Source organism: Manacus vitellinus, unplaced genomic scaffold (assembly GCF_001715985.3).
Source record: "Manacus vitellinus isolate BGI_N305 unplaced genomic scaffold, ASM171598v3 scaffold_66_pilon, whole genome shotgun sequence".
Taxonomy (NCBI): Eukaryota; Metazoa; Chordata; class Aves; order Passeriformes; family Pipridae; genus Manacus; species Manacus vitellinus.
In genome coordinates, this window is record NW_021940729.1 from 2,782,504 (window position 1) to 2,809,294 (window position 26,791).

The 26,791-nt window shown below is 44.2% G+C and overlaps 1 protein-coding gene across 8 annotated transcripts in view; it reads left to right on the plus strand.

Moving 5' to 3' along the window:
* PPFIBP1 (PPFIA binding protein 1) overlaps positions 1-26,791 on the plus strand; it is a 101,299-nt gene that overhangs the window by 26,417 nt on the left and 48,091 nt on the right. For all 8 annotated transcript variants that reach the window (XM_018083656.2, XM_018083658.2, XM_018083655.2 and 5 more), the window contains 2 exons: positions 23,066-23,227; positions 24,893-25,098. In XM_018083656.2, coding sequence (XP_017939145.1) covers positions 23,164-23,227; positions 24,893-25,098 — 270 coding nt within the window. In that variant the 5' untranslated portion in view covers positions 23,066-23,163. The remainder of the gene's footprint in view (positions 1-23,065; positions 23,228-24,892; positions 25,099-26,791) is intronic.

Consider the following 26,791-nt stretch of genomic DNA (forward strand, 5'->3'; position numbering starts at 1 on the left):
TCTTTCCAGAGGAAATAATGTTGTTTGCAAGAAAACAGAATGTTATTGTACTTTTGCTCTTCACATATTCTGTGTTGTGGTTCTGGGTGATGTTAATGTAACTTAACATGTAGTTAAGGTTCTGCTCACCCACAGCGCTGATGGGGGCTCTCTAACACACATCTCCCCTGCCTGCAGAGATTTATGTGTTTATCTGTAAATAGTTACCCTGCTGCCCTGTTTATCTTGCATGTGACCTTTCCCTGTGTCCCTCCCATCCAATTCTCCTGATTTTATTGACTTTCCCAGTCCTGGCAACTGCTTTATATTCAGAAAACAGAAATTCATCCCTCACACAAAGCTTGCAAATCTGATTTAATTTCTTCCCTTACTTCTTTAAAAAATCCTTTTTCCTCTCTTCAAGACTGAAAATGTACATTTTCCCTGTTTATTTAGACAAGCTTCTTTTGTCTGCAGGAAGCTTGTCAAATGATAAGTTTCTTTGCTTGCATTTGTAATCCTGTGAGGTTTATGTATTGGGAATAATAAGAAGGAGATTGTCCAATCTGTTTAAAGATGTCCCACTTTTTGAGTGTAGCATCTCGTTAGGAACACAATTTGCTGTTTGCATGGCTTTTTTCTTCCTCTCTATAGCTTGGGGGAGAAAATATATCATTTCTTCATCTAGTAATAATACTTGGCACATCACATCTTCAAAGAACTATACAGCTATGAATTGAATAATTTCTATAACACTGTGTGGTAGTTTCTCATTATTATTTCCCCTGTTTTACAGATAGGGAAAGTGAACAAGAAGTCAAGTGAGCTTAGGCCAGGAAAAGAGAAACAAAATCAATTTAAGTTCCCAGCTCTCTAATTTGTACTAGAGCAAAAGGAAATTTGATTCAGGTCGACACAAAAGGAAAGGGAGAGCTTTTTATCTGTAATGGTCTTTCCTAACCTTGTTAGCTATTTATTTGTGTTTATTGTTGTTGGTTTTTGGTGATTTTTTTTCTAAATAAGTTTTCTGACTTACTGATGTCACTTCTCCGTGTGTGTTTGGAGGAATTGTCTGAAGTTTATAAAGCGTAAGTGGGTTTGGGTTTGTTGCTCACTGCTGTCCAGGGGATCTCTCTGCTCCTTCCCTCCTCTTTCCTCTCAAACCAGAAGCTGGGAAAACCTTTTCTGGTGTATTTGGAAATACTGTTTCTCTGTCTTGTTTTCCGTCTGAGACTAAGATGGGAAAAGTGAGTCATCCCAAAGTGGGAACTGTGTTTAGGTATAGAAACTAATCCCTCTTGTCTCATCCACCACATGCTACACTAAGATTTTTTTTTTTCCCCCTCATGGGCTGTAGTGGAAGTTGTTGGCTCAGAGTGGTGTCTGGAATTGTCATTTGCAGAAATAATTTGATACAACTGCACTAGACTTGATTTTACATCTGCTTAATTAGCTGACAAGACCCCCAGACATATCGATGCTGCATAGAAAAGGTGAGTGCTGGAGGCAGTGAACAGTAAACTGGAATTGTGTGTTACAAAGGAAGTCATGGTAACAGTTTTGTTGGCTACTTGTTCAAAGTTAGTTAAAACTTCTTTATTTTCAGGAATTCTAGCTTTTTATAAAGGTGCTTTGGAGCACTGGGCAGTGTTAAGACAGTTTAGTCCTCTTGGGGAGAACAGGTAATGTGCTTGGTGCAGAGGAGCATGGAAATCACAAGGAGAATTTCTTCATCTTTCTTTAGAAAATCTCCTTGCTGTTTCTCTGCGGGCTCTCAGAGGTTCCCTGGCCACCTTCTGACTGGCTTCAGATGCCTTGTTTGATAAACTTTCAGGCAAAAGCTTTGCATGGCTTATAACACAGCTTTATTCTGGGCATGCCCTGCTGGTGAAGGTGGTGGAGAAAGCAGCTGTCTCCAGCCATGTGCTCTTTTTAGGGGATGCAAAATTTTGCAGAGCCTTTTTTAGGGGCTCAAGATTTAGCTCCAAGATTATATTTAGTTTTTGATGGGTGGGACAGATATCCTGGTGCCTTAGATGAGACCTTCAACAATGGACAGCAGCACCAAGGTACCGCAACCAGTATTTTTATTTTCATTTTCCTTGCATCTCTTATGTATCTGATATTTGTCATTTGTTACTTGTGAGCTGACTTCTTAAGGATCTGAGTGTGGCTTTTCATGAATCTGGATGTTTTTCTGTCGCTGGGCTTGGGAGGCCCTCAAGGCTGAGTTGGGACCTGGACCTTGCAGCAGTGATATGAAGGACTTTGCAGGGAATCAATGCTTGAGGTGGGGTCTTTGTGTCTCTCCTTTGTCATCTAACAGCTTCTCTCACTAGACTTTGATTTCAGCTGCTTACAAGAAATGTCAGCAGCTCAGCATGTGGGGAGCTGCAGTTCCCCTCAGGCTGTTCTATTGTGTTTATTTTGTTAATTTTGTGTTTTGTAATTGCTGATGCCCTGACCAAGGAATTTTGCTGAGATGCTTTAGTATCTCTAGGTGTTGTTACTTAGGTATTTGAAATTAAGAGAAGGAGGGAGCTACCTGACTATTTGCATACCTCTTCCTTCTCCTTTTCCTCCTCATCAAAACTCAGGGAAATTCTCAGCTGTGGGAAGAATTGCTCAGCAGAGCCTTGAGTTAGATATTCCTTGGAGCACCATCGACCCAAAATCCGACACAGCAGTCCCAAGATGAAAGAGGACTTTTTCTGCCATCACCTTTTTGTGGCTGCAGTTGTGCCAAGCATGAGAACAGAGGGCAGGGTTGTTTGGGATTAATGTTTTTTCATGCTTCCTCATAACTGTTTGCAAGCAGCAAAGAGAAGGGAGGAGCTGTTATGTGTTGCAGGTTGATCACAAATCACAAACTCCATGGGCACTCAAGAGTAGGGAAGTCTCAGGAGAGGGAAAAGGGTGGTGGGAGAGGGGACATCAGCGTGAAAGGAAGGAGGGAAAAAGTGGCAAGTGGCAGCCAGAAGGTGATCGGGGCAAGTACTGGGATGGTACTTGAGCCGGTGTGGTTCTCCATGGTGAACTTGATTGTTACCCTCCCGGTTTTATTGGTGTGACTAAGAAATTGCATTCTGAAATAACCTAAGTATTTTTCTGCTTGAAGATCTTAAATTTGCACCTTCCTTGTTAAACCTGCCTGCCCAGCTTCTATATCCCCACACCCTCAGGTGTAAACCTGGTATGGTAGCCGGGCTTCTTGTTGCCTCCTCTTTTATAGTTTTACTTGGTGTAGTATGTTTATAGTAACATGACTCTGGGATTCAGTGTGGGTTTGGGAAAGGCTAGGATCAGCAGGACAGGGGGTGATCTTTGATTGCAGATTTAAGCTGTATGTGTGGACATTTAAGGGAAGCTACATCAGCTGATGTTTCAGTGCCGTGGTTTAAGCCCAGCTCACACCTCGGCCCCACGCCCTCACCAGTGGGATCAGGGAGAGAATCAGAACAGTAAAAGTGGGAAAAAAAGTGGAAAAACTTGTGAATTGAGATTAAGGCAGTTTGATAGGTAAAGCAAAACAAGGAATTCATTCCCCACTTCCCATGGGCAGGCAGGTGTTCAGCCAGGAAAGCCGGGCTCCATGATATGTAACGCTAACTCAGGAAGGCAAACACCATCACTCCAAATGTCTCCCCTTCCCTCCCTCCCCCCCCCACGCACTCTATATACTGATTGTGATGCCATATGGTATGGAATGTCCCTTTGGCCTGTTGGGGTCAGCTTGTCCTGGCTGTGTCCCCTCCCAACTCCCTGTGCATCCTCAGCCCCTTGCTGGTGGGTTGGGGTGAGGAACAGAACCAGCCTTGACACTGTGTGAGCCCTGCTCAGCAAGAACTGAAACATCCCTGTGTTATCAATGCTGGTTCCAGCACCAATCCAGACTGTAGTAGCCCATACCAGCTTCTCTGAAGGAAATTAACTCTATCCCAGGCAAAATCAGCACGTTCAGGAGGAAGGTGTGTTGGGCAGGATGGCAGCAGGTACGTGGGACCAGCTGGGGCATCCCTGGGCTGGCAGGTGATAGCCCAGGTGAGTGGATGGCTCTTACCCAGAGGGACTTTGTTTTTTTACCACTGTCATTGCTGAGAACTTCTAGTCTTGAGTGGAAAACCAGCTGTTGTTTTTTCAGCTGTCCTCACTTCAAATTGGCAGGTTACCCTTTTCTCCTGTTTTTGAGAGGCTGAGATGACCCTGACCAAGTTTGACAAGTGATAACCAGGGAACCTGGCTGGGTTCTCCTGCGTGATTAAAGCTGCAAGCTGGCCCTCTGAACTTCACAAGGCAGTAGCTTCCAGACTGATGTATCTGGAAAATACCAAGTAGTTAGGTGACAAGGTGTGAAAGGCAAGGAGCTCTGTGTCCAATCTCCCCAGGCTTTCCTGTTTGTCCCAGGGAGGCTCAGATCCATATTGCATTAAATTGATGTTTATCTGCTTATCTGCTGGCCAAGCCCATACACTCTAGATGTTCTCTTATCTCAAAACCAGAGATGCACCTGCAATTGTCCCTTCAGGATTTGAGAGCTTTTTTGCTAAAAAAACACTGTCTACCAGTGTTTTCAAGGACATGTCACACTTGGAAATCATGGTATTAAAATAATTGCCTTTGAAATGAAGGGAGGGTCATGTGCCCTACACCGGAAATTCCTCTTAGTGCTTATTAATCCGGTATATAAATGTCATGGCTTACATCCACAGGGTGTTTATATTGAATTTTTAGCTGTATCAGTAGCTCTTGCTCTTCAGAATAAATGCCATATAATCTGGTAATGAGCAATATTCTCAATTTAGAAACAAAAAATAGGACACAGACAAATCTGAGTTACTGTAAGAAAATAGGAAATAGCCTTACCTTATGAGGGGAGAGCAAATCCAATGTAGTTTTTAGTGTAATGGTAAGGCCAGAGAATTCCATCTGTTTCCTTAGGGGATAGCACAATGATTGCCTGATTCTCCTCTGGAATACCTGTACTGAGGTACAGGTTGGGAAACACCCTTCTTTCCTCACCCTGAGTAGATCAGCGCACACCAATTGGAGGTAGAGAAAGCAGTGGGAATTTCAGCTTATCCCCCCTGCCCCATCCCCTGGTTTGAGGGAGATGAAGTTGTTCCTCTTGAGATCTCCAGTGAGCAGCACTGCCAAGGCCAAGATGTGCATTTTGGGAGCAGAATCATTCTTGCTGTGGCAGGTGGGCATCATCCAAGAGCTTGGAAGTCTGAAACAGCTTCCTTGCTTAACCAAGCCAACAGTCCCACACCTGGAGGAGGTTCCTTTTCTTAGCAACTGTTCTTAAATAACAGCAATGAAATTAATAGTCATAAGAGCATCAGTAGCTAATATTAGTCAGTACGTGATAAACTAACGATGCTAATACTGCAGCCTCTCCCTGCAGGCTGGTGACTGAGTGGCCGGTGTTTGTTTTGCCCCTCACCATGGGTGGCAAAGGCTGTTAACTTTTAGCTGAGGTGCTGTTTGTGTGCTGGACAGGTGGGTGAACTTTGTCCCAAACTCCCAGTTGCTTCGGTGGAGGCTTTCCCCAGCTTGTCCTGTTGATGTTGGTGTCACCATGATGATGGTGTGACACTGAACCAGAGTGATCTGCAGCAAGACCCATATTGGAAGAGAACATGTCTTCGTTGCAGACTTGATGTGAGTTTTGCAACTTCAGTGTTTCCCCGGGCCCAAACACACCCCTACACCCCCACTGCCACTGGAGTGGGTTCTGGTACTACCTCTAAGTGGAGAAGGAGGGAAGGTTGTAGCCACAAGGATCAGGATGTTTGTGGAGAGTTGCTCATGTTCTGTCTGTGGCAGAAATGTCTGGCTGCTGATGGTCCGAAGTCAGTCAAGGTGAGGAGAGCTGGTGTTTCACTGTGGACCTTACACAGAGGGCTGATACTACTGAAAGCACCCACAGGTCACACAAACCTGGCAGGATCTGTATTTTGAGGTCCTGTTTTGGTCACTTATGTCAGTGCTAAACATGTTCCCAGTATCATTGGTTTCAGTGGCATTAAAAAAGCATGCTTGACATCAAATGTGGGCTTGTACAGCTTTCTGATCTCAGGCTGGGTGGGTCTTGCTGCAGAGCTCCTGTGCTGACAGAGAGACTGTTTCAGGCTGTGGCTCTGCTCAGCTGTCAATCCAATTTAAGGGGACCACATTATAAACACTGTGAAATGCTGAGCTGGTGTAAAGCTGCTTTGCTGATAAGGAGCTGTTCCAAATATTTGGAGAGTTCGGCTCTGCTGTGGGCCTGGGCAGCCATTGCTGGCTGCACTCCCAGGGCCCAGTGCCAGGGGTTTTTTGGCTGCTGTGCCCTCTTGACTGGATGCCCAGTGACCGAGGCTTGGTGTGCCCTGGCTGTTGCAGTGCCTGAGGGACTCCAGGTGAGGGCAGCGGTGAAGCAGCGTCCTGGTTCTGCCATCTGGGCAGCAAACAACCCTCTCTGTCCATGTGGGGGCAGGAAATAGGGTGGAGTACCCCATCAGGTTGCTGGGAAAACCAAAACCGAGCTGAGGGCAACTCTGGTTCCCTTTGCGTCTGTTCCCAGCTCCCAGCAGGAGGTGAAAATCTGAGAGGTGGGAGATGCCACACCTCTTTCTGGGGAAGAGCATTGTTGTCCGTCAGTGTTTCAGCCCCAGAATAGTCTGGCAATGGAGCAAACTCCCATCTTACAAGTGCTCACAGGAACCTCTTCGTGGATTTGGTTGCTTTTGGTCAAGACCTCAGCACAGATTTCCACAATTGCTCCTTTTCCCGTTTCCCTTTTCCCTTTCCCACCCTGTCCTTCTTGGTACAACAATGGGATAGTGTTTATTCTTCCCTTGCTGATTTGGACACTAATGGAATTTATAGAATGGTTTGGGTTGGAAGGGACATTAAAGATCATCTTATTCTAACCCCCTGCCATGGGCAGGGACACCTTCCACTAGCCCAGGTTGCTCAGAGCCCCATCCAACCTGGCCTTGCACAATTCCAGGGGTGGGGCAGCCACAGCTTCTCTGGGCAATCTGTGCCAGGGCCTCGCCACCCTCCCAGGGAAGAATTTCTCTCTAATATCCAATCTAAACCTACTGTCTGTCAATTTGAAGTCATTCCCCCTTGTCCTGTCACCACAGTTCCTGATGAACAGTCCCTCTCCATCTTCCTTGTAGACCCCTTCAGATACTGGAAGGTGCTCTGAGGTCTCCATGAGACCTTCTCTTCTCATATTTGTTTTATCAACAGGGTGTGTGGTGTATAAATGTAACACCTTTGCATCCTGTGAATATTTAGAGTAGCCAGCCTTGCCTTCACCTGTGTGTTCCTGCTCCTTTATAGCCTGTCTTAGAATTTCCTGTAGGGACCTTATTTGCAGCTGTGGTATTGTGTGCCCTGGGTGGCTCCTGCAAGTGCTCCTCTAGGTCAGATGTCTGCCAGGCAGTTTCTTGGTGTGATATTAAGGTGTGCTTCCCTATTCCATGGGTTGTTGTCAACCAGTGATAATCCCCTGTCACTAAAGGCAAGGACAGCTCTGCTTTGAGCTGCTGGAGTAGCTGCCTGTTGGGAGGATGGGGAAGAGAAGCCCCTCGACATTGTTGCATCAGAAGGACTGTGAGTGCAGTCAGTTGTGACAGCAAGGAGCCGTGTAGGTACACAGCAAACAGCAGTTATGGCCTGCATCTGTCTCCCTGAATGCCTCTGCTATCTGATCAGTTGTCAACATCTGTTAATTCCTGCTGCCACAAAACATGCAGGCACTTCTGAGGGTTGTGTTATTAAGGGTGTGTGCTGTGTATAATTTACGGTGTGTTGTGACAGCCCTGATCTGCGCCATGGAGCGCTGACATACGGCTGAGTTCCGATCTCCTATGTTATCCAGAGTGAGTTTGGAGCCTTGCTGGCGTTACAGCAGGAGAGATGTGTGTGGTCATGTTCCCCTCATCAGACATTTGCATGGGGCTCTTTGGAGCACAGAGTTGCTGGCCTGCAGCCACGCCAGTGTCTTGGGAGCTTGTCAGATCTTGCAAGCAAAGGAGTACCAGGCTGGGTTACAGTTCTTGGACAAGAAACTTCCAAGGAACAGGCTGCTGATGCAGAGATACCAGAGACGTCCTTGTCTTGTGGTGCCATGTGTGTTCTGACACACAGGCTGAATGTGTTTCTCCATTTTTGTTGTTACTTGGTATTTTCTGACTTCAGAACAGCACCAGTATATTCTAGTGTGGTGAGAACAAACACCGGATTCTCCTCTCCCCCAGTTGTAAAGGATTTGCAGTTCAGTTGTTTGAAATCTGCAGGGGGGTGTAGCATTGGTTATTGATAACAGTTGCTCAGTCACAAGTTGAATATCCACCTGCACTGAGCATGGTTTAAGTGCAGCTCCACACTGCTCCTAGAGAAACCTGGATGCTATCTCCACATGGAGCACTGTCTTTTTCCCTCCTGGTGCGAAGTTCCCCTGAGTGAGATGTTTCCACAGATGAGAATTTCACACAGGTAGTTGAACACATGCTCTGCTAACCCATTCAAACAGCCCTGAAGGCCCCAGAGGAACAGGAGTCCCAGCTCAGGTGAGCAACTTTTAACCTAAGCCCTTCAGGGGGACTGGTTTAGCTAAACTGTGTCTTTTGATTTAATGCCCAGTTTATTTCACCTTTATGTCTGTCTTCATTGAGTTCTCGAGTTTGGTAGCTGGAATTAGGAAAATAGTGTCTCTCTCACAGCATGGAGTTGGCAGACTGCTGTGTAGAGGTCCAGAATTGTTGACCCCACCTAAGATGGAAATTTCCTGCCTTGGACCACACTGCTGGAGTACCAGGAGAGGTAGGCAGTGTAGGCAGCATAAGCACTGTAGTCCTACCTGATTATAAACCACAAGGGAACATAGACAAAGTCAGCCTCTGCAAAGAAGCCCCAAATGCCGGTGGTATCTTTCCAAAGTCACACCATTGCCACAGTGGCATCAACACAGGATGCAGGATTTGGGGACTGTTCTCCAGAGTACTGAGTTGGAAGAGGGTGGCCAAAACTGGGAATGCTCTCCAGGACAGAGGACAGGGTTGGTATTTCAGGGTAGAAACAGCAGTTAAAGTTTCTTTTCCTTAAACAAAGACATTTTCATAAATCATAAGCAACTTTTGCCTGAGTAACGTAAAAGTAGGTCTGCAGAAGCTTTGAAATGGGCACAGAAAGGTCAAGAGTGTGACAACATCAGCTCATTGATACTGAGACACAATAATGCAGCAGAGGGAATTAAACCCCTACTGTTTGGAAGTATTTAATCAGCTGACAGTACTGCTTCAGTAAAATACAGCACATCACATTACTTCATCTTGGGTAGAGCTCCACTTTCTTTTTAAAGATAATTTAAATAGAATATTAAGAGAGAGGAGAGGGGAAAAAAAACAAACAAAAAACCCCAAACCAGAGCACAGAAATGGCAATTTAGTATTCTTGACATTTCTCAGAAAGCTGCTTAAGATTATCCCCTTAAAACGGCAGATTTCGCCTGCAAGTCGAGTGCAGGAGCAGGAACTGATATTTCATTAAAATATTAGGAGAGACCTGAATGCATTTATGATCCTTGAGACATTTGCAGGAAAGAAGAGCTTGCTATTTGGAACTGTCAGAAGGGCAAAAAGCAAATCCCCAAAAGCTAACTGCATAACTCTGATACCTCCACTGCCAGAGATGTGCTTGTTACCACGTAGAGAGATATTCCTGGCATTTTTTTCCCTCCTTTTTTCTAAATGTACTTGTGCAACCTTTTGTTTTAATGTTGGATGTTGAATCAGAATTTAGATAAACTGGGGTCATGATTACTGTTATACATTGTTATATTTATGGCCAGATGGACTTACGTCCAAAAATGTACCAAAATTGATGAAAAAAGAGAAAACAGCGGCTTTCCCAAGGATCTACCACGTATACCATGCTTTTAAAATTTTTTTAATAGAGTTGAAATTATTCTGGTTATTTTCTTTTTCTCTCACCTCGCAAAATCAAGGAGTTGGGCTTCTGCAAAGCTTCTTTACTTTAGCTTAAAAAACGGAGTAAGAAAAGTTGGGAGATCAAAAGATAATCTGTTGGGTAAGGTCTCTAACAGCAGGATTAGTTGTGTAGAGCATGTTGCTGTTTCATTTTGGAAAGCACTACTTTGACACTTCTATTAAACTTGTATTTTAAGGCAACAAGTTTAATATTACCCACCTGTATTTTCCACTCAGATTGTATTGCAATAAATCCTACACTCAGACAAGTAGAAAGAAACCCTTGTTTTAAATTTCTAACCTTCAGTAACTTTTTGAGGTAATGCATTTTCCAATGGGGGGAAACTGTGGTTAATGAAATAGAGGAGTTGGACCCAATGAGCTTTGTGGGTCCCTTCCAAGTCAGAATATTCCGTGATTGTGTCAAGTGTGGGGGGAATTACAGGAACACCCAATTGTGCCAACTTGAGCACACAGTTGGAGTGTCTGATCTTCGAAGTTTGTCTCAGAGAAGTCCTAGTGTTGTAGCATTTAAGCACTTGGAGCTTCCTTGTAGTCTGACTAGTCCAGGGGAGGCCGCCAAGATGATCAAAGGAATAGAGCACCTTTCCTGTGAGGAAAGGCTGAGAGAGTTGGGATTGTTCAGCCTGGAGAAGAGAAGACTTTGGGGTGACCTAATTGTGGCCTTCCAGGACCTTAAGGGAGCCCAAAAGGAAGATGGAGAGAGACTATTTCCAGGGATCTAGAGTGACAGGACAAGGGGGAATGGCTTCACACTGACAGACAGTAGGTTTAGATTGGATATTGGGAAGAAATTCTTCCCTGTGAGGGTGGGGAGGCCCTGGCACAGGTTGCCCCATCCCCGGAAGTGTCCAAGGCCAGGTTAGATGGGGCTCTGAGCAACCTGGTCTAGTGGAAGGTGTCCCTACCCATGGCAGGGAGTTGGAATGAGATGATCTTTAATGTCCCTTCCAACCCAATCCATTCTGTGATTCTATGATAGTAATTGATTTGGAAAAAACCCAAGAGTTTATCAGCAAGATCTGAACCTCTCTGAAGTAAAATACCAATGGTAGCTGTATCCTACCAGCAAATCCTTGGAGTGGCTGAATCCACCTACCTAAGTGGCAGTTTCATACTGTAAGGAGGGTGCTGGCTTGTAGGGTTTTTGCAGCCCTGCTGGAGTGGTGGGTGCAGCAGTGGGTTTTTCTATGAGCAGTTCAGTGCATTTGTGATCCAGAGCTGTCCCCATTTCTGTCCAGGGACTGAAGTGGCAGCCTCACATAGCTGTTCAAACACCTCTGCTGCAGGCTGTTTCCATATAGTGCTAAATAAATGGTGAGCTGTCCCCCAGAGGAGCTGTGCTATGTGTGCAGATGTGTGATGATTTACATGCTGCAATAAGGAATGTTTCTTTTCCTAAACAGGGCTGAAGCTGTAGTTCTGTTGTATATGCAAAGTAAACATTTGTGCCATTTTGGGATTTACTTTTCCCGTTTTAAACAGCAGGATCATCGTGGTTGAGGCCTTGGCATCACCAGTGTCTTCTGCAAGCCCAGACTAGACTTGTCTCAGTGCTTTTTCATGTGCACCAGAGTAAGATCCTCCTCTGAGGGAGGATCCCTTCCCAACTTTAACCAGGGAAACAAAATCTGTAGTCATTGAGAGATAAATATAACCCCCCAGAAACAGTCCCTCCAGTAATGGTCTGTTAGCACGTGAAAAATAGTCAGCCCCAAAAAGGGAAATACAGAGGCAATAGGTTTTAAAATAGTTATTTTTATAGCTCTCTTATATGTGAACCAAGAATCAATATTTTTAAAAGTTCTTTAGGGCTTGAGAACAAGTAAAACTTATCTCCAGGTCTCCATATATACCATGAAGGATTTGACCCCAGATGTTCATGTGGCTTGAAGGAAACTGGTGGTGATTAGAAAATGTAATGATTTGTTTAATTATTTCTGTTTAACTCTGTTATTTGGGGTGGAGTGTTTAGGGGTTTGTTTTGGTTTTTTTTTTTGGTGGGGGTTTTTTGGCATGGTAGTAGAGGACAAGTTCTAGGACCTTCCTTTTTCAGCTGATGCCCTGTTTCTGTTTGACCTTTGGTACATGAAGAACTCCTCCTTGGCCAGCTGATACAGTGAAAATGGGTGTATAGTTAACATATACCTTTCTACAACACTGAGTCTTGCCCCCCTGCCCCCCAAAGGTTGGGAAAGTGTGAAACACTTTAAATGTCTGCTTCTTTTAGCATCAGACATCTCATTTGGTTTGTGTGTAAGTAGGAAAACTTTGAAGTGTGGTTGAAGTACAAAGGGAAAGTACTTCAAAGAAATATAACTGTTTTAAGTATATCTGATCCCTCAAGGTTTTTGAAGTTTTATCTTGAGATTATATGTTCAGAGGAAGATTTATATGGAAATACTGAGGGTTATTAATTCATCCAAACCAGGATGAGTGTTGGCATTCATTGAACTGTTCCGTGCTAGTTTTAACTTCGCACCATGGCAGGCAAGTGATCCTTCACCTTCTATCTGCCCTGCCAGTGTCCCTGACGCTGTAAGTCTCCAAAGCAAAAGTCTGCTACAGAGTGAGACTTGTTCCTTACCGTTATCCCATGAGCAGCAGAAATCCCTGGATATGGCTGAACAAACCCAAAGTGTGTTAAACTGCCCAAACTTCTGCTTGGCATCAGTCACTCTGCTGGAGTTGAGTCCACGGTGGTCCTTGGTGCTGCATTACAAGTTCTAATAAATATCTTGAACTTTGGGAGAGTTCAGCTCTTGAATCTGAGCCTTTTTTAGGGTTGGGCGTCCACTCCTGTACAAGCATGCCCAGCTGTGCTGGAAGAGGGGGGTTGTTGTTTTTCCTTTTGGCAAAGAAGGATTCTGGCATCAAAGGTTTTAATTGCAGGAATTATATCAGCAGTTCCTAGTGCTCAAGGGGGTATGTGTGTGCAGGAGGGGCTAATTAGATATGTATAAATAATGGGCTAGGCAGAGCTTTTAATCCTGCATATATTGTTCCACCCTTGCCATCATCTGTTACTGTGGGACTTTGGAAAGTTAGAAAACTATAAAGTTACACAAGAACCACTTTTTCCCAGTGCAACTGTGAAACAACAGTGAGGTTACTTTTGGTCTTTTTATGTCATAAAAACATCTTTCAATTAAAATATTATTAAATTACTTTTATTGTTTTTGAAAGTTTAATTAGATCTGTAGGTTGAGGGGAGTGACACAGTTAAGCAGCCTGAGATTTTTTTTTTTCCTCTGTTGCAGACTTAAAAAAACCCCAAGTGAGGTGATCCTGCTTTCCCATGTCTTGCTTCCCTTCCATGCCTTACTATGTTTCATGTCAAATAAGGACCTTTCTGTGTTCAAACTTTCAGGACATTTGTAGATCCCAAAACTTCCTTCAGCAACCATGTGCTTTTCTTTCTGAACAAAAACTAATATCTCAGTGGAATTACTGCTCTGGAAGATATTGAGTTTTTAGAGAGTTTATGGGGTAAAATTGGAGAGTCTGTAAACCTGACTGGCTTAAACATGTGGTGGATACCCTTCAGTATCAGCCATGGTCATATTATCCTTATCCATGGAACCCTCCAGTCCACCCCAGGGTTGTTTCTATTCCCCTGGCACTAATATCCTTGTCTTGTTAGCTCCTCTGAGCCCCAGGCACAGCTCAGCCTCTGCTCCACTGAGTTTTTTAACCTTGGGTGCTGCTGGAGGACAAAGGGCACCAAGGCATGAAAACATCTTTCTGCGAGGGGGTGGTGAGGAGGTGTGAGTCTGACAAAAAGAAAAACAGGTTGAGATGGGATGGAGAAGACATCTTTTTGGTTCCTCAAGTTGATAACATGTGGCTTTTGACCTTCGTCTCTCAGCACTGGAAGTTGGGTGTTGAAAAAGCAAGCCAAAATCAACAGCGCTCTGTCCCCTGGCTGGAAAAAAAGAGACTAAAAAAATCTTTGCTTGCTCCAGTGTTATTGAAATCCCTGGTGTGGCAGTTTGAGCCACATTAGAAATCCAGAATCCAATTTCCAGGCTTCCCCCCACCCCTTCCCACAATTTATCCCAACACCAAAGAGAAAACTTTCAGGCCAGAGGCTTCTATAGGGGAAGGGGGAAGTATATACATTTATTTACACAAATAAATACTATACAAACTAAAGGCAACTATATATATATATATTACATTTCTATCAGTCCTTTTAAGCCCCTCCCTTTAACTTTAGTCCAGGAGAAGCCTTCCAAGGCTGATATGTAACGCAGTCTCTCTCTCTCTCTCTCTCTCGTGGGAGTGTTCGGGGCCCCTGAACACTCCCCCACCCAACCAACCTTCAGCTGTTTGCCAAAGTCTTTCTCCTCACGAAGTCCAAGAAGGTAGCTTTGAGTCCTTTCTCCTCGGTCCTGTGTGTCATTTCTGCTGTATGATCTCTCTCAGTCTCATACCTCGGTTCGCTGTTGCTGTAGTGTAGCTTATCATAGTAGGCGTTTGGAATCTTCATTCCTCTAAGTCAGTTTTCGGCTGCCCCCGGTCAAACTCGGCAGGGCAACTCCCGAGCCTCTTGGCCCGTCTCCAGTTTCGCCTGGGATTCTTCTCCCGAGTGCCGAGCTGTTTCATTACCAGCCCGTCCACTTGGCTCTGCTCCACTTTACAGCGGAGGGAAAGAAAAGGCCCCCCTCCACAGTTTAACTGCAGAAAGGGGGGGGAAGAGGGCTTGGCTGCAAGGCCTGCCTCTCTCCTCTTATCTCAGGTGCTGTGAGTCGCGTCCCTCACAAACACTCACTCTAAATGCTGCCTCTAACTCTGTCCTAGGCAGAGTTGGGGGGCCGCAGGGCTCCCCTCTCCCCCCGGAGGGGGAAAGAAGGAGCCCAGCCACCTTCTCCACCTTCTCCACCCACACGCAGCAGACACCAACAGAGAACTGCCAACAGCTTCCGGTGGCTCTGTATATTATGATTTTTAGCAGAAGCGAACAGCATGGACAGTGACTGGCTCTCCAGGGAACACTGCCCTGGCACCCAATCACCTCTGAGCCCCCGACTCCTGGGGGGGCCATCTCAAACCATGACACCTGGTTATGAGTCTCGGGGCTGTGCTTACCCAAGGGACTGGAGAGTCCCAGGGACTTGGATTCCCAGTTGTACTCCCTAAACACAGGCTGTTTGCAAAGTTCAAGCAGGAGTTATTGGCAGAGGGCTTTAGTTTGGGAGAAGATGAAAAGGTCCACCAGCTTTTGAGGAGAACAAGAGAAAACCAGAGGGAAAATAGGCCTACAATTATTGTTTCTCACTTCCCCCCATATTTTTTTCTCTTTAAAATTCAGTCCCATTCCATTATGAGGGGAAAAAAAAATTCCTTAACCATGTTGAATTTTACCCTTTCTAATTTTTAAAATGCCAAGAGGACAGAGCTGGCAAATCATGGAATATCAGGGGATTGTTGGTGTTGCAATGGTGGTTCTGGCAACTTCAAGTTCTCAGAGAACACAAGTCTTTGAAAAATGAAAATATCCTCACACGCAGAGCATGTGCTTCAGATACCACACTCTTCTTTTACATATTGCTCCTGAAAGGTAGATCTTAAGACAGCAAAATCTGAGGCAGATAGAAGGGGGAGGATGCAGTGTATACACAGATTTTCTACATGTAACAGTTGATGCTGCAAAATTACAAGGTACTGGGTTTTTTGTTGTTTTCTACAGACCTTTATTAAAACACTGTTCAAGGTGAATGTATTTTATTTACTGGTGAGTGCTCTCTACTTTTGCCTTGTGCAGTGACAACACTGAGAGGGTGGATCTGGAAACTCGTAGACTTGAAGGCCCAAAATCTAAAACCTTTCAAATCTGGAGGTTTGTGAATTTGACCCTTGGACCCAGTCCATTAAAAGAAAGTGGCACAAGCTATGAAATTGTGTCTAAATGTAGTTCAGTGCTCAGGATTTGGTGGTTCTTAACCTATTTTTAAGAATTACCTTTTGGACTCTCACCTAACAGTGCCTCTTTTGTTCTGTAGCCTTTGCGATGACAGTGTGTCAGTAACATGTTGCCTGGGGAATGTGAGGCATTTCCTTGCTTGCATGAGAAGTCTTGGAGTGAGGAATGAATATCTCAATTGTTTCTAATAAGAGGACCCAAACAAAAGGTGAGAAAATAATGTATTGTTTCTCAGACTCTATAAGGTGAGTCAGTAGTTGAAGATTATGAAATAGTTAACCTTGACACAGGAATGACCTGAATGAAGTGTATCTGTGGGGTTTTTTATTTTTGCAAGTCTCCATTTGACCTTGAAATGCTTGTGAGAAAAGAGTGAAAGTGAGTCTGAGGAGGGTTTGGAGGCAGGTATTGGCATTACAGGGCTACTGTACAGGGAAGGAGCTGCATCCCTGCCATCCAGCAATCACAGAGCCCACTTGTGCATCACAAAACAACACAACCTGTCAAGTTTTGAAAATTCCTTTCAATTGCAACATGAAAAGAAGAAAAAAAAGAGCTACTGGAGAATAGGGTGGCTGAGATAAGCAAGCAGAATGATTTCAGTACTGCAGACCAAAATAAAGGGTTTGCTTTGTAACGGGAGACGAATGTAAGCCATAAACCTTGACTCAGAGACTTTGGGTGTTTATATAAGCTGTTTGCTGTGTATGCTTCTCAGTCAGAGTATCTGAAGGATGCTTGTCTTGGCAAGACTTAGCTTTTGATTTACGACTAATGTGTTTAACAAATTTTAAGGCAAAGTGCAGAATGCACGAAGCTGATTGGTAGTAAAAATTGCTGTGTGATTTGAAATAAGTTTTTCCCAGGTATAAACAGTTACATCTTGGAAGGGCTTCTGTGCTTTATGCTCTCAAAATACTTTTAAGTCCTTTCTGTGGCCTGATAACTTTTATCTCAAGGCGTTTCTTACATGCTGTGGGATGGGCTTCTATCCTCAGTGTGCTTCCATTCATTTTTATCAGTTAAAGGAAATAAATAATGTTTGTTGTGTAATAAAGAAATAATGAAATTCAGGGAACAAAGAAAGGATCTGGACTTAGGGAACAAAGGGACATTTGTTGCCCTTTTTGCAGTCCTGCGTCATAGGAGAATGGTATTGCTTTGATGTCACTGCTCAGCAAATTCAAAAAGAAAATTATTATGGATATAAAAATAAATAGACATTATCAGTTTAAAGTGAGCCTTTGCCAACATTTGGGTTGGTTTTATCTGTAATAATGTTTATCCTTTTTGCATGGTTGAGTGTTGGGCTCTTGGAGGGTGCTGAGCCCAGCACTGCTGGGCTCCTGCTTCAGGGACAGGGATCCTTGTAGCCATCTTCCCAAAATGGAACACTTGGACATGGAAGGACCAGCCAGATGATGTGTCTGGTCTCTCTTTCTGCCTCTGCCTGTTAAGCCATTGTTGGATTGAGAGCTCAGGTACCTGCTGGGAAGAACCAAGCAGAGAGTAGCTGCTCCACACCTCTGGAAAGGGGGGCAATGTCTAAATTACTCGGCCAAAAGCTCATCTGGGCCCTAACTAGTTTCCTCTCACTGCCTCATGCTCAGATATTTCTCTATGTTATTGCCATTAAGATATGCAATATGTTCAACAAGAATCCATTTTCTTTTTTAGTTTCTTCTTTCAGACCTGGAAGGAATGAAATGGAGTTGGTTTTACATTAAAAGAAATGTTAATGACTCTTAGTGTAAATGATCTGAATATATTCATTAGTAAGTGTTGAACTGCTACTGACTGGTAGCACTATAGTTGAGCATCTTCAAAACATCCCATGAGAAACTGTACCAGAGATTGAGACTGAATTCATTTGAAACAATTTTTAATTTTGATTGAAATGTGTTTTGCAAATAATCCTCTCTGTGTTTATGTTTCTCTTCTTGCCTTCCAGAAGACAAATAGATGTGTCTGAAATGACATTTGTCTTCATGAAGTAGAACTTTATTTTATAAAAATTAATTGCTAAGGGTGTATTGTTTTAGTGTCGTGAGGCAAGAAAGATGAATTCAGAAGTTGCTTTAGACCTCTCCTGCAGTCATCTCATAGATGTAGGACTGAGAATGCAGGACATCGATTTTGACAGCATCTGGGGTTTTACTTTGCTATAGAACAGGATAACCCTCCCTACGAAAGATGACTACAGTTTCTTAGCTTTTTCGTTTGACTTTCATGGTAGAGTGGAGGGTGATAGCCTGATCTTGGGGGTCCTTTTTTAACGCTCCCTAACAAGCCCTAATCAAGATTTTTAAGTTCTGTACATCAAAATTTCCTGGCTTAAGAAGCTTTTACGTGTGAATGGGAGAGCTGGGAAACTCAAACCATCCCTCTTACTGCATCATGTCATAACAAAAACCTGGAGCTGATGCTTTATTTCCCAACACTGAGCATTTGCAGCCTATATGCAGAGAGAGGAAGGAGGGTGGGACAAAAGGGAAGCCCCTGCCCTTCCTCAGGGAGGTCACATCCAGGGCACGGTGTGTCCTTTGGCCTTCAAACCTGCTGGCAGCTGATCCTCCCAAGCTCTGGGAACCTCTGGGTTTTAAAGCTTGGTGCGTTTTGCAGGTGGACATCCAGGATAAGACCACCCCCAAAACAACAACAAAAATAGGCTTGAGGATGTTGCCCCTCGATGCCTCTGTGTGTGTTGTTTGATCTAGAGAAGAGGCAGCCTCTGGATGGGAAAACTATCATTTCCTACATATGTAAAATGCTTAAGTGCTTTTTTTTTTCCCTCTTCTTTTTGAAGTCTGCCATCTTAATTAAATATCTGATTTTGAAATCCATATTCAGGCAGCATCCAACAGACTGCAGTTCCATTCACAAAGCCCCTTGTTTTTTGTTTTTGTTTTTTTCCCCTGGCTTTCCTCGTGTTTATTTGCAGGGCAGCATTTTGTTTTCTCTGTGAGCTGTTCAGAAAATGTCTTCACAAGCACTGTAGCCAGAGGGTTTGTATGTCATTCAAAAATAAAAATAAAAAATCTCCACCTACTGAAAAGTGAACAGCACAGCCCTAGCAACCAGCTGGTGCTTTCCAACCAGAGGAAGGGATGTTAAACAAGTAAGACCAAATTACATCTTCTCTTTGGCCAGGGATGCTGTAGAAATGCCAGCTAGTGATAAGATTAATCCTAACTGAGAGTGGAGAGAGCTGCATTTGTGGTTTATTTTATTTTTTTCATAGTGGGTTGTAAATATAGCCTTGACAAAGCAGTTCTTGTCGGCACGAGCAAGGTGTTCAGCTGGGAGCTCTACAAGGGGGACCAGCCTCTCTAAAAACACCCCCCGCACCCCATCTTTTGCACTGGTTGTGCACACAGGAAGGTAAGTGTTGTTTTCTTGGAAAGCAAGGAAGTTATTTGAAATGGTTTGATGGACAGGGAGGGCACTGTCAGTACTTCCCTCTCAGGTGTGTTGTCGATGACGTTGTGCCAGGGGTGGATTTCATGCATCTGTCTCCTCTGTGCACCTTGATATCTCATCCATCTGCCGTGTCTTAGATCCATCTGTCTTAAAATCATGATTCCCCCCCTTTTCTTTTTTTTTTTCCCTTCCTGCTTTTGTGGATGAAGGGAATTTAAACTGCTTGTCATCATTAGCTATTCCTTATTTTCCTAAGGAGCTCCACTGCACTTCTCCAAGATGGATTTTCATTCATGTTACCTGTGTGGTTTTCCTTAATCACTGCCAAGAAAAAAAAAACAACCCGAAGTCTTGAGTGTTCTCTTATGTTTTATATGTATTAGACCAAAGCCATAAAGAGGAAAGAATGGAACATACATATGGGGAAAGCCGTGCTGTGTTAGTGACCAGCTGAGGCTTCTCTCAAAGTTTGGGAAGTCACAGGCAGCCTTGATGTCCTTCAGTAGGCACAAGGAATAACCACTGGTGTTTAATTATTATTGTCCTCTTTCCTGTAGTGCACTGATTTATGAGTTGCATTTCTTTGTCTCCCTCTGCTCCCACTCTTCTCACCCTCTTCCTCCTGCAGTTTGTTGTCTGTTCTGGTGTTCTGCAGTTTGGTTCTTTGGTCTGCTGGGTTACGAGGTCCCATTTCCTCTCTGCCCATCCATGTGCTGGTAATGGTGTGCAAAGCCTCAAAATGATTCTATGCCTTTCCCAGGGAAGGACTCTTCCAACATTATTTTCCTATCACAGCAATTTTACTTCCTGACTGCTGGATGGGCTGCACTGTGCTGGGAAGGTGGCCAGAGCAGTATGTGCTGTTCCAGGCTGATTTTCAATGACCACTTTAGGACCAAATAACCGGAGAAATGGGATTTTTTGTTGTATCATCTCCAGCTGTTCGGCTTGGGGGCTTTTTGTTCTTTCTCATTTCACCTCTCCCAGTTTCTCAGCTGTAGACTCGGTCAGGCTGCTGACAGATGCTCTGTGAGTGGTTTTTGGAGATTGGTGTGTTTGCAGGGACTTGCTTCAGTAAGTTTTATCTTAAAATTGCTCTCAACAGCATAGCTCCTTTGGCAGAAGCAGTGGAGGAAGCTCTGTGCAGACTGACAAGTATCTTTCCTTGGAAGTAGAGCCAGGTAAGAGTGGAATAGATGCTGGAGATCTCTTGGATCCTTTTGGCACCACTGTCTGCCACTGCTGCTCTCGTCAGCACAGCTGTCCTATGGTTTTTGGCAACCATGGACAAACCCTTTGTTTAGGAAAAGCAAGGAGTGCTTTTTTTGGAAACGTGAGGGGTGATTGTGCCTGGATGAAGTGCAAGGATGGTGCCTACGAGCCATGGCTTTATTATGCAAGTGTAAATTAGCAGTTCCTTGTCCCCAGCTCATGTATTTCCTAGACAGAAGATGAGAAGCCAGGGATGCCCTGTGATTATGGAACACTCTGTTCCTTTGTGTGTTTTTAGCCTCCAGGAGGCTTTTCCTGAGCAGCCTCCTCAGTATTTAATGCTGTATTTAATGCTTGATCATGACCTGCGCTGAACACACTGATAGTGAGGTGGGAAGGCACCACTGGAGGTCTCCAGCCCTTCCCCTGCCCAAAGTAGGGATTCCCAGGGTAGGCTGCACCACACAGGATCCAGGCAGGCTGTGAGTGGCTCCAAGGATGGAGAACTCAAAAGGGCAACCTTTTCAGTGCTTGCCAGTCTTGCAGGAACAAAACTTTAAAAAATAGTTTCTTTTTATTTAGTTTTTTTTCCTTCCCCCTTTTTGAGTCTTAAGTGGAATTTCCTGAGGTTTATTGTGTGCCCATTGCCTCTTGTCATGTCACTGGGCACCAGTGAGAAGAACCTGTTTCTGCCTTCTTTACTCCTCCATCAAGTATTTCTGCAAATTGCGGGCACTCCTGATTCCCAGACATTAATTGACTGTTGCAGGTTTGTGGTTGCTTTGCACTGTTGGTCCTTCTTCACTTAAAACTGTGAGGAAGTCAGTGTTTTGCCTGGAGGCAGCAGCAGCCCCAGACTTTCCATGTGCCCTTCGCCCTCAGAGGGAAATCCACCACAGATCTTCACACTCTGCCTTTACAGACACCCATATTTGAGCAGGACCTGATTATCAGAGCCAGAAAATCCTAAAGCAGAAAAAACCAGACTGTCTTAATAATGTTGAAGTGAATGTATTTGCAAAAGCTGCATTTTCTGCTCATATTTATCAGGCACTAAACCAAATGTCTTGTAGGATCTGTATATTGTGCTGGTTGAAGGTGAAGGTTTACATTGTGTTTAAAATCAGGCTTCCTTCTTGAAGGCTGAAGGTCTTCAGTAACAATGCTGCAGCATTTTTTAAGATTTGCACCATCTTAACTTACAGGTATTTTGACTGTTTCAATTCTCTTGGCCCTTCTGACTCTGACAACTAAATAACAAAGCAAGGCCTTTGCCAAAAATGCAGCAGCCTTTGTGCTGTCATTCAAAAGTCACCTTAGGGTTTGGATCTACTTCATGTAATCAAAGTGTTGTTATGGAAGATGAAATGTTCGTTGGCATTTTAAGAATAGCATTTCAGCAAAAGCCAGCTGGCAGCCTCCAATAAGAGCTACTTCCCAGCTGGGTCAAACCAATAAGGTGACTCACAAGAGGGAAAATTCAGTTTATACCATGAATTTTTGTTTTGCTTTGTTTTTTAGTAGACTCTTTTTCAGGACTTCTGCCAGAGATGCTGTGAAAAACTTTCTTAATTGCTTATGTTGGGGCAAATGTCAGCAGCAGTGTGGCCTAATACAAAACCCAAATGGCAGGGCATGCAAAGGTTAAAGCGAGTTTTCCTTCCTGGTGTTTCTTTAGCTTTGTTCCCTAACTATATTTATGGCAGAACAGTCTCACATGCCTTAGATGAAAGCCAAGGCAATCTGGGCTATTTTGGTGGTTTGTGTGTCCCTTGTGCCGGGATAGAGAGATTGGGAATTCCTCTGGCCTGTGCAGCTCCACTGCAGCCAAGTTCCTAAGCACCTGCTTAACTTGTAGCACATCAGGATTTCAGGTCTAGTTCACCTGCCCAAGCAGCATGTTTGCTTTTCCAGACTCTGCTGGAAATACTCCTTTGGGGACCACCTCTGGCTTTTAGGAGTTTGAGGGTAAGATCAGGTAAAAATCTTTTTAGGAGTTTGAGGGTAAAAATGCAATCATTGTTAGAGTGTGAATCTGCTAAACTCAGAGCAACGTCTTGGCAGGATACTCTTTGCCTGTACACTAAATCCACTGAGTCATGGCCATGTGGGATATTCTGCCTACAAGCAAATAGTTGCATACCTGGAAATTCTGGATTGTCAGATATCCAGAAATCTTGACCAAATGGTCAGAATCCTCTTTTTCTATACCTGCAAACTCTTGGGGAGGAAAATATAGCAGGCACACACTTGGTTTATTGCTGAGATGCAGCTTCCTTTTAGTGACAGAAGTGCCTCCTGTGTGAGCTCCTGGAAGTGCCATGTGGGATTTCAATGGCATGGACCTGTGGGCAGAGCAGGCCATGGGCTGACCAACAGTAGCATCTGGGTCATCAGGTTGGAGCTTTGATTCCTTGGTGCCAGTTCCTGCCTGGTGGTGAACACCTCTTGGTCTTCTGCTGGTCAGCAAACGATGTCTGAATTCAGAGAACACACAGTGAAATGAAATTGTCTTTTGCAGATTAAATTGCAGACTTGAGAGTTTGGACCCGGCTCATGCACCCGGTGTTTTCTTGCTCCTTATGGTGTAGCTGGTGATTGTTCCTGAGAAGAGAAAAGATGATGAGTGATGCAAGTGACATGCTGGCTGCGGCTCTGGAGCAGATGGATGGCATCATAGCAGGTAAAAACTTGGGGCAGCTGGCTCCTTTTGCTTTTTGGGTCCTCCCTTCTCAGGAGGACAGAGTTTCAGGCTGAGAATGGGATGTGCTTGTAATTGGTTTAGCTCCGAAGAGTTAAAACATGACTTGAATTTTCTTTTTCTTTTTTTTTTTTCAAAATTGGAATGCTTTGGCTCCAAATATTTGGCTTGGACCTACCTTGAACATGTGAATTTTTTATAAGTACCTGTAAATTGTAAGTGCCCCTAGGAGAGGCATCACAAAGAATACAACCTCTGCTTTTTTAGTGAGTTAGAAAATAAAGTACACAACACAGAGGAGCAAAGCAACAAGAATCTAATGGTTTAATCCTGTTCCAGCAGAGCTGTGCAAACAGCTACCCTAACTGAAAAAAAATTCTGCAAGTATAGCAACACAGTTATAAAGTTTTTAATAGTTCCACTTAAATAATTCCCCTTAGGGAAAAAATAATCGTACAGTGCATGGTTTGTTTGAACAACGACTCTTCTCTGCAGTTTTCCTGAAGATCTTAAGGACACATGGCAGGAACAAATGTTAAGGGGATTCAATTTGATCATAATGATCTCTAAAAATACATATAAGCTGTGACTTTAGTAATTTCTGTAAGTAGACACTGGTATTTGGATCCAGTCAAGTATTTGTGTTTCCAAGAGCCTGAGTTAGTAATGGCAGGATGAGGCTTAATATAAAAACAAAATGTGATGTTGGAATGTTTAAGTCACCACAGACTTCATTTACCCATGTCTCTGGACAGCCCTATAAAGTAATATAACAAAGGGGTATCAGCTCCTGTGCTGTTGTGGGGATTTTTTTTCTCCTTATTTTTTTTAAAGGGACTTTAGCGAAATACTTGGATTTTTGTGGCTTGCCAGATGAAATGAATGAAAGTTCATGGAGGTGCATATCATTGTAGTTTCTAAAAGTTGACAGTGCAAATGAAGGTCTGTCATGAACACATCTCATTGTGCCGAGGTATTACAGAATTAAGGTCACAAAATCAGTGTACTGGAATTATAGTTGGAGTTAGCTAGGTTGACTTAAATCAACCTTAATCTTGAATTCATACTTTCCCTTCTTACTTAATATGTAGCAACTTCTAATGTAGGTCAAATATACATACTGTGGGTTTATGCAAATGAGAGAATTTTCTCTTTATTAACATGCAGATGTCAGTGCTACCATGTCAAATTGCTGGGTTTGAAATCTATTGCCATGGAGGAGTGATTTGGTCTTTTTATTTATCTTTGTATTTTCCTTTATTCTTTTAAAAAATTGAAATTCCTTATAGCAGCATAACATATTCCTACATGAAAAATGCAGGGCATGGTTTCCTCTGGACACCATCACTGCCTGCCTGGGATCATTCAGTCTCTACAGGGTGACTCAGGGAGTGTGTTCTCCCCAGCATACCTTTTGTTTCCGATACATCCTGGGGAGCCTTAAACCCACGGGCACGGTTGTGGCATTCCCAGCCCTTGTGGATCAGCCCACCTCCTTCCTGCTGGAGCTTTCACAAATGTGTGGGCAGAATCCAGCCCAGTGCTGAGTTTGGCTGGAATAAACTCCTATCAGGAACAACCACTGCCATTTCCCAGCATCCTTCCCGCTTTCCTGGTGTTGACACCGTGTGGTTTTGCTCCTTCCAGGTTCCAAGGCTCTGGAATATTCCAACGGCATCTTCGACTGCCAGTCCCCCACCTCCCCCTTTATGGGGGGTCTGCGGGCACTGCACCTGGTGGAGGATTTGCGGGGATTGCTGGAGATGATGGAAGCGGATGAGAGAGAAGGACTGCGCTGCCAGATCCCAGACTCCACGGCGGAGGCTCTGATCGAGTGGCTCCAAAGTCAGATGGTACAGTCTCACCTTGTCCTACCCCCTAACAGGCTCATTTTGTGTCTTAGCTAGACTGGCTCTGCTTTATGCAGGTATTAAAAAAGTTTGGAGTAAGTTTTGGGCAACCAAAGGGAAGAGATTTTGGGTTGGAGGTGCTGCTGTGGCGCCTTGGAAAAGCTGGTGCTCAAATACCTGTTGCGATGGGTTGGGCTCTGCTTTCTTTGATGGGAAAATAGAGGGAGCAAAAAATATTTGGTCACTGCTGTTTCATCTCAGAGGGCTGGGGAAAGACATTTTTATAAGAATCAGATGCTTAGGTGGAGGGAAAAAGTTTCTTTCAAAGGAGGGCAACCAAGATGGGGAAGGGCCTTGAGGGGAAGCCATGTGAGGACACTGAGGGCACTTGGTGTGTTCAGCTGGAGAAGAGGAGACTGAGGGGAGACCTCACTGCAGTTACAACTTCCTTGGGAGGGGAAGAGGAGGGGCAGGGACTGAGCTCTGCTCTGTGGGGACCAGGGACAGGACCCAGGGAATGGCCTGGAGTTGTGTCAGGGAAGGTTTAAGTTGGATATTAGGAAAAGGTTCTTCCCCCAGAGGGTGGTTGGGCACTGACCAGGCTCCTCAGGGCAGTGGGAAAAGCACGAAGGCTGGCAGAGCTCAAGGTGTGTTTGCGTGATACTCTCAGGCACATAGTGTGAGTCTTGGGGATGGTCCTGTGCAGGGCCAGGAGTTGGACTTGATGATCCTTGTGGGTCCCTTCCAACTTGGCATATTCCATGAATACTTTTCACTAAAAAGCATTTTTGGCAACATGTTTTCTACAGGAACTGGTGTTATTATTGAGCTTCCTTACCTGATTCACACAGAATTGAGTGGTATAAGCTCAGCATCCCTTTAATTTGGTTTAATATGGTTTAAACCAAACCATATTTATATTTTCTGTGTTTGTGAATCAGCCAGTTTTTGTCACCTTACTTTAAAAATACACAGAAATATAACTGACAAGGCAGTTCTTTCCCCACAACTTGATTTTCCCAAAAAAATCAAAGATTATTCAAGTGTAGGTTACCTGAACACTACCCTGGGAAATAAAATTGTGTACTTACCAAAAGGTGACTTAAACAGCATCATTTTTGAAGGAGCTGCTGGTTCTGCTTCCAGGTGTCCTTTGACTTGTGACTTCCGAGCAGGGCCAAGGAGGAGTCCTTGTGTTTGTAGTCTGTGGCAAGGGTTGTGTCGTGGTGGTCCGGGTGTGTAGAGGTTTTGGGGAAGCTCCAGCACTGGAACTCAAGGAGTTGGGATGCAGATCTGGTGAAGGCTGGGTGTGATGCAGGACTGTGGTGGCTCCGTGTTGTGTGCACCCTGTGCGTTGCCACTGTTGGGACAGACAACCAGACAGCCACCATCTCCTGGTCCCTTCCCAGGATGGGCATCTGTCCTAGTTAGGACAGCTGAGATCAGTTCATCATGGTGGGTGTAACCCAAAAACTGTATTCTATAGCCTTCCATGTCATTTCCCAGAAACTAGACTATTGTTGTCAATAGACTATTCGCACCCTCTGCCCATAGAGCATGGTGGGTGTAACCCAAAACTGTATTCTATAGCCTTCCATGTCATTTCCCAGAAACTAGACTATTGTTGTCAATAGACTATTCGCACCCTCTGCCCATAGAGCATGGTGGGTGTAACCCAAAACTGTATTCTATAGCC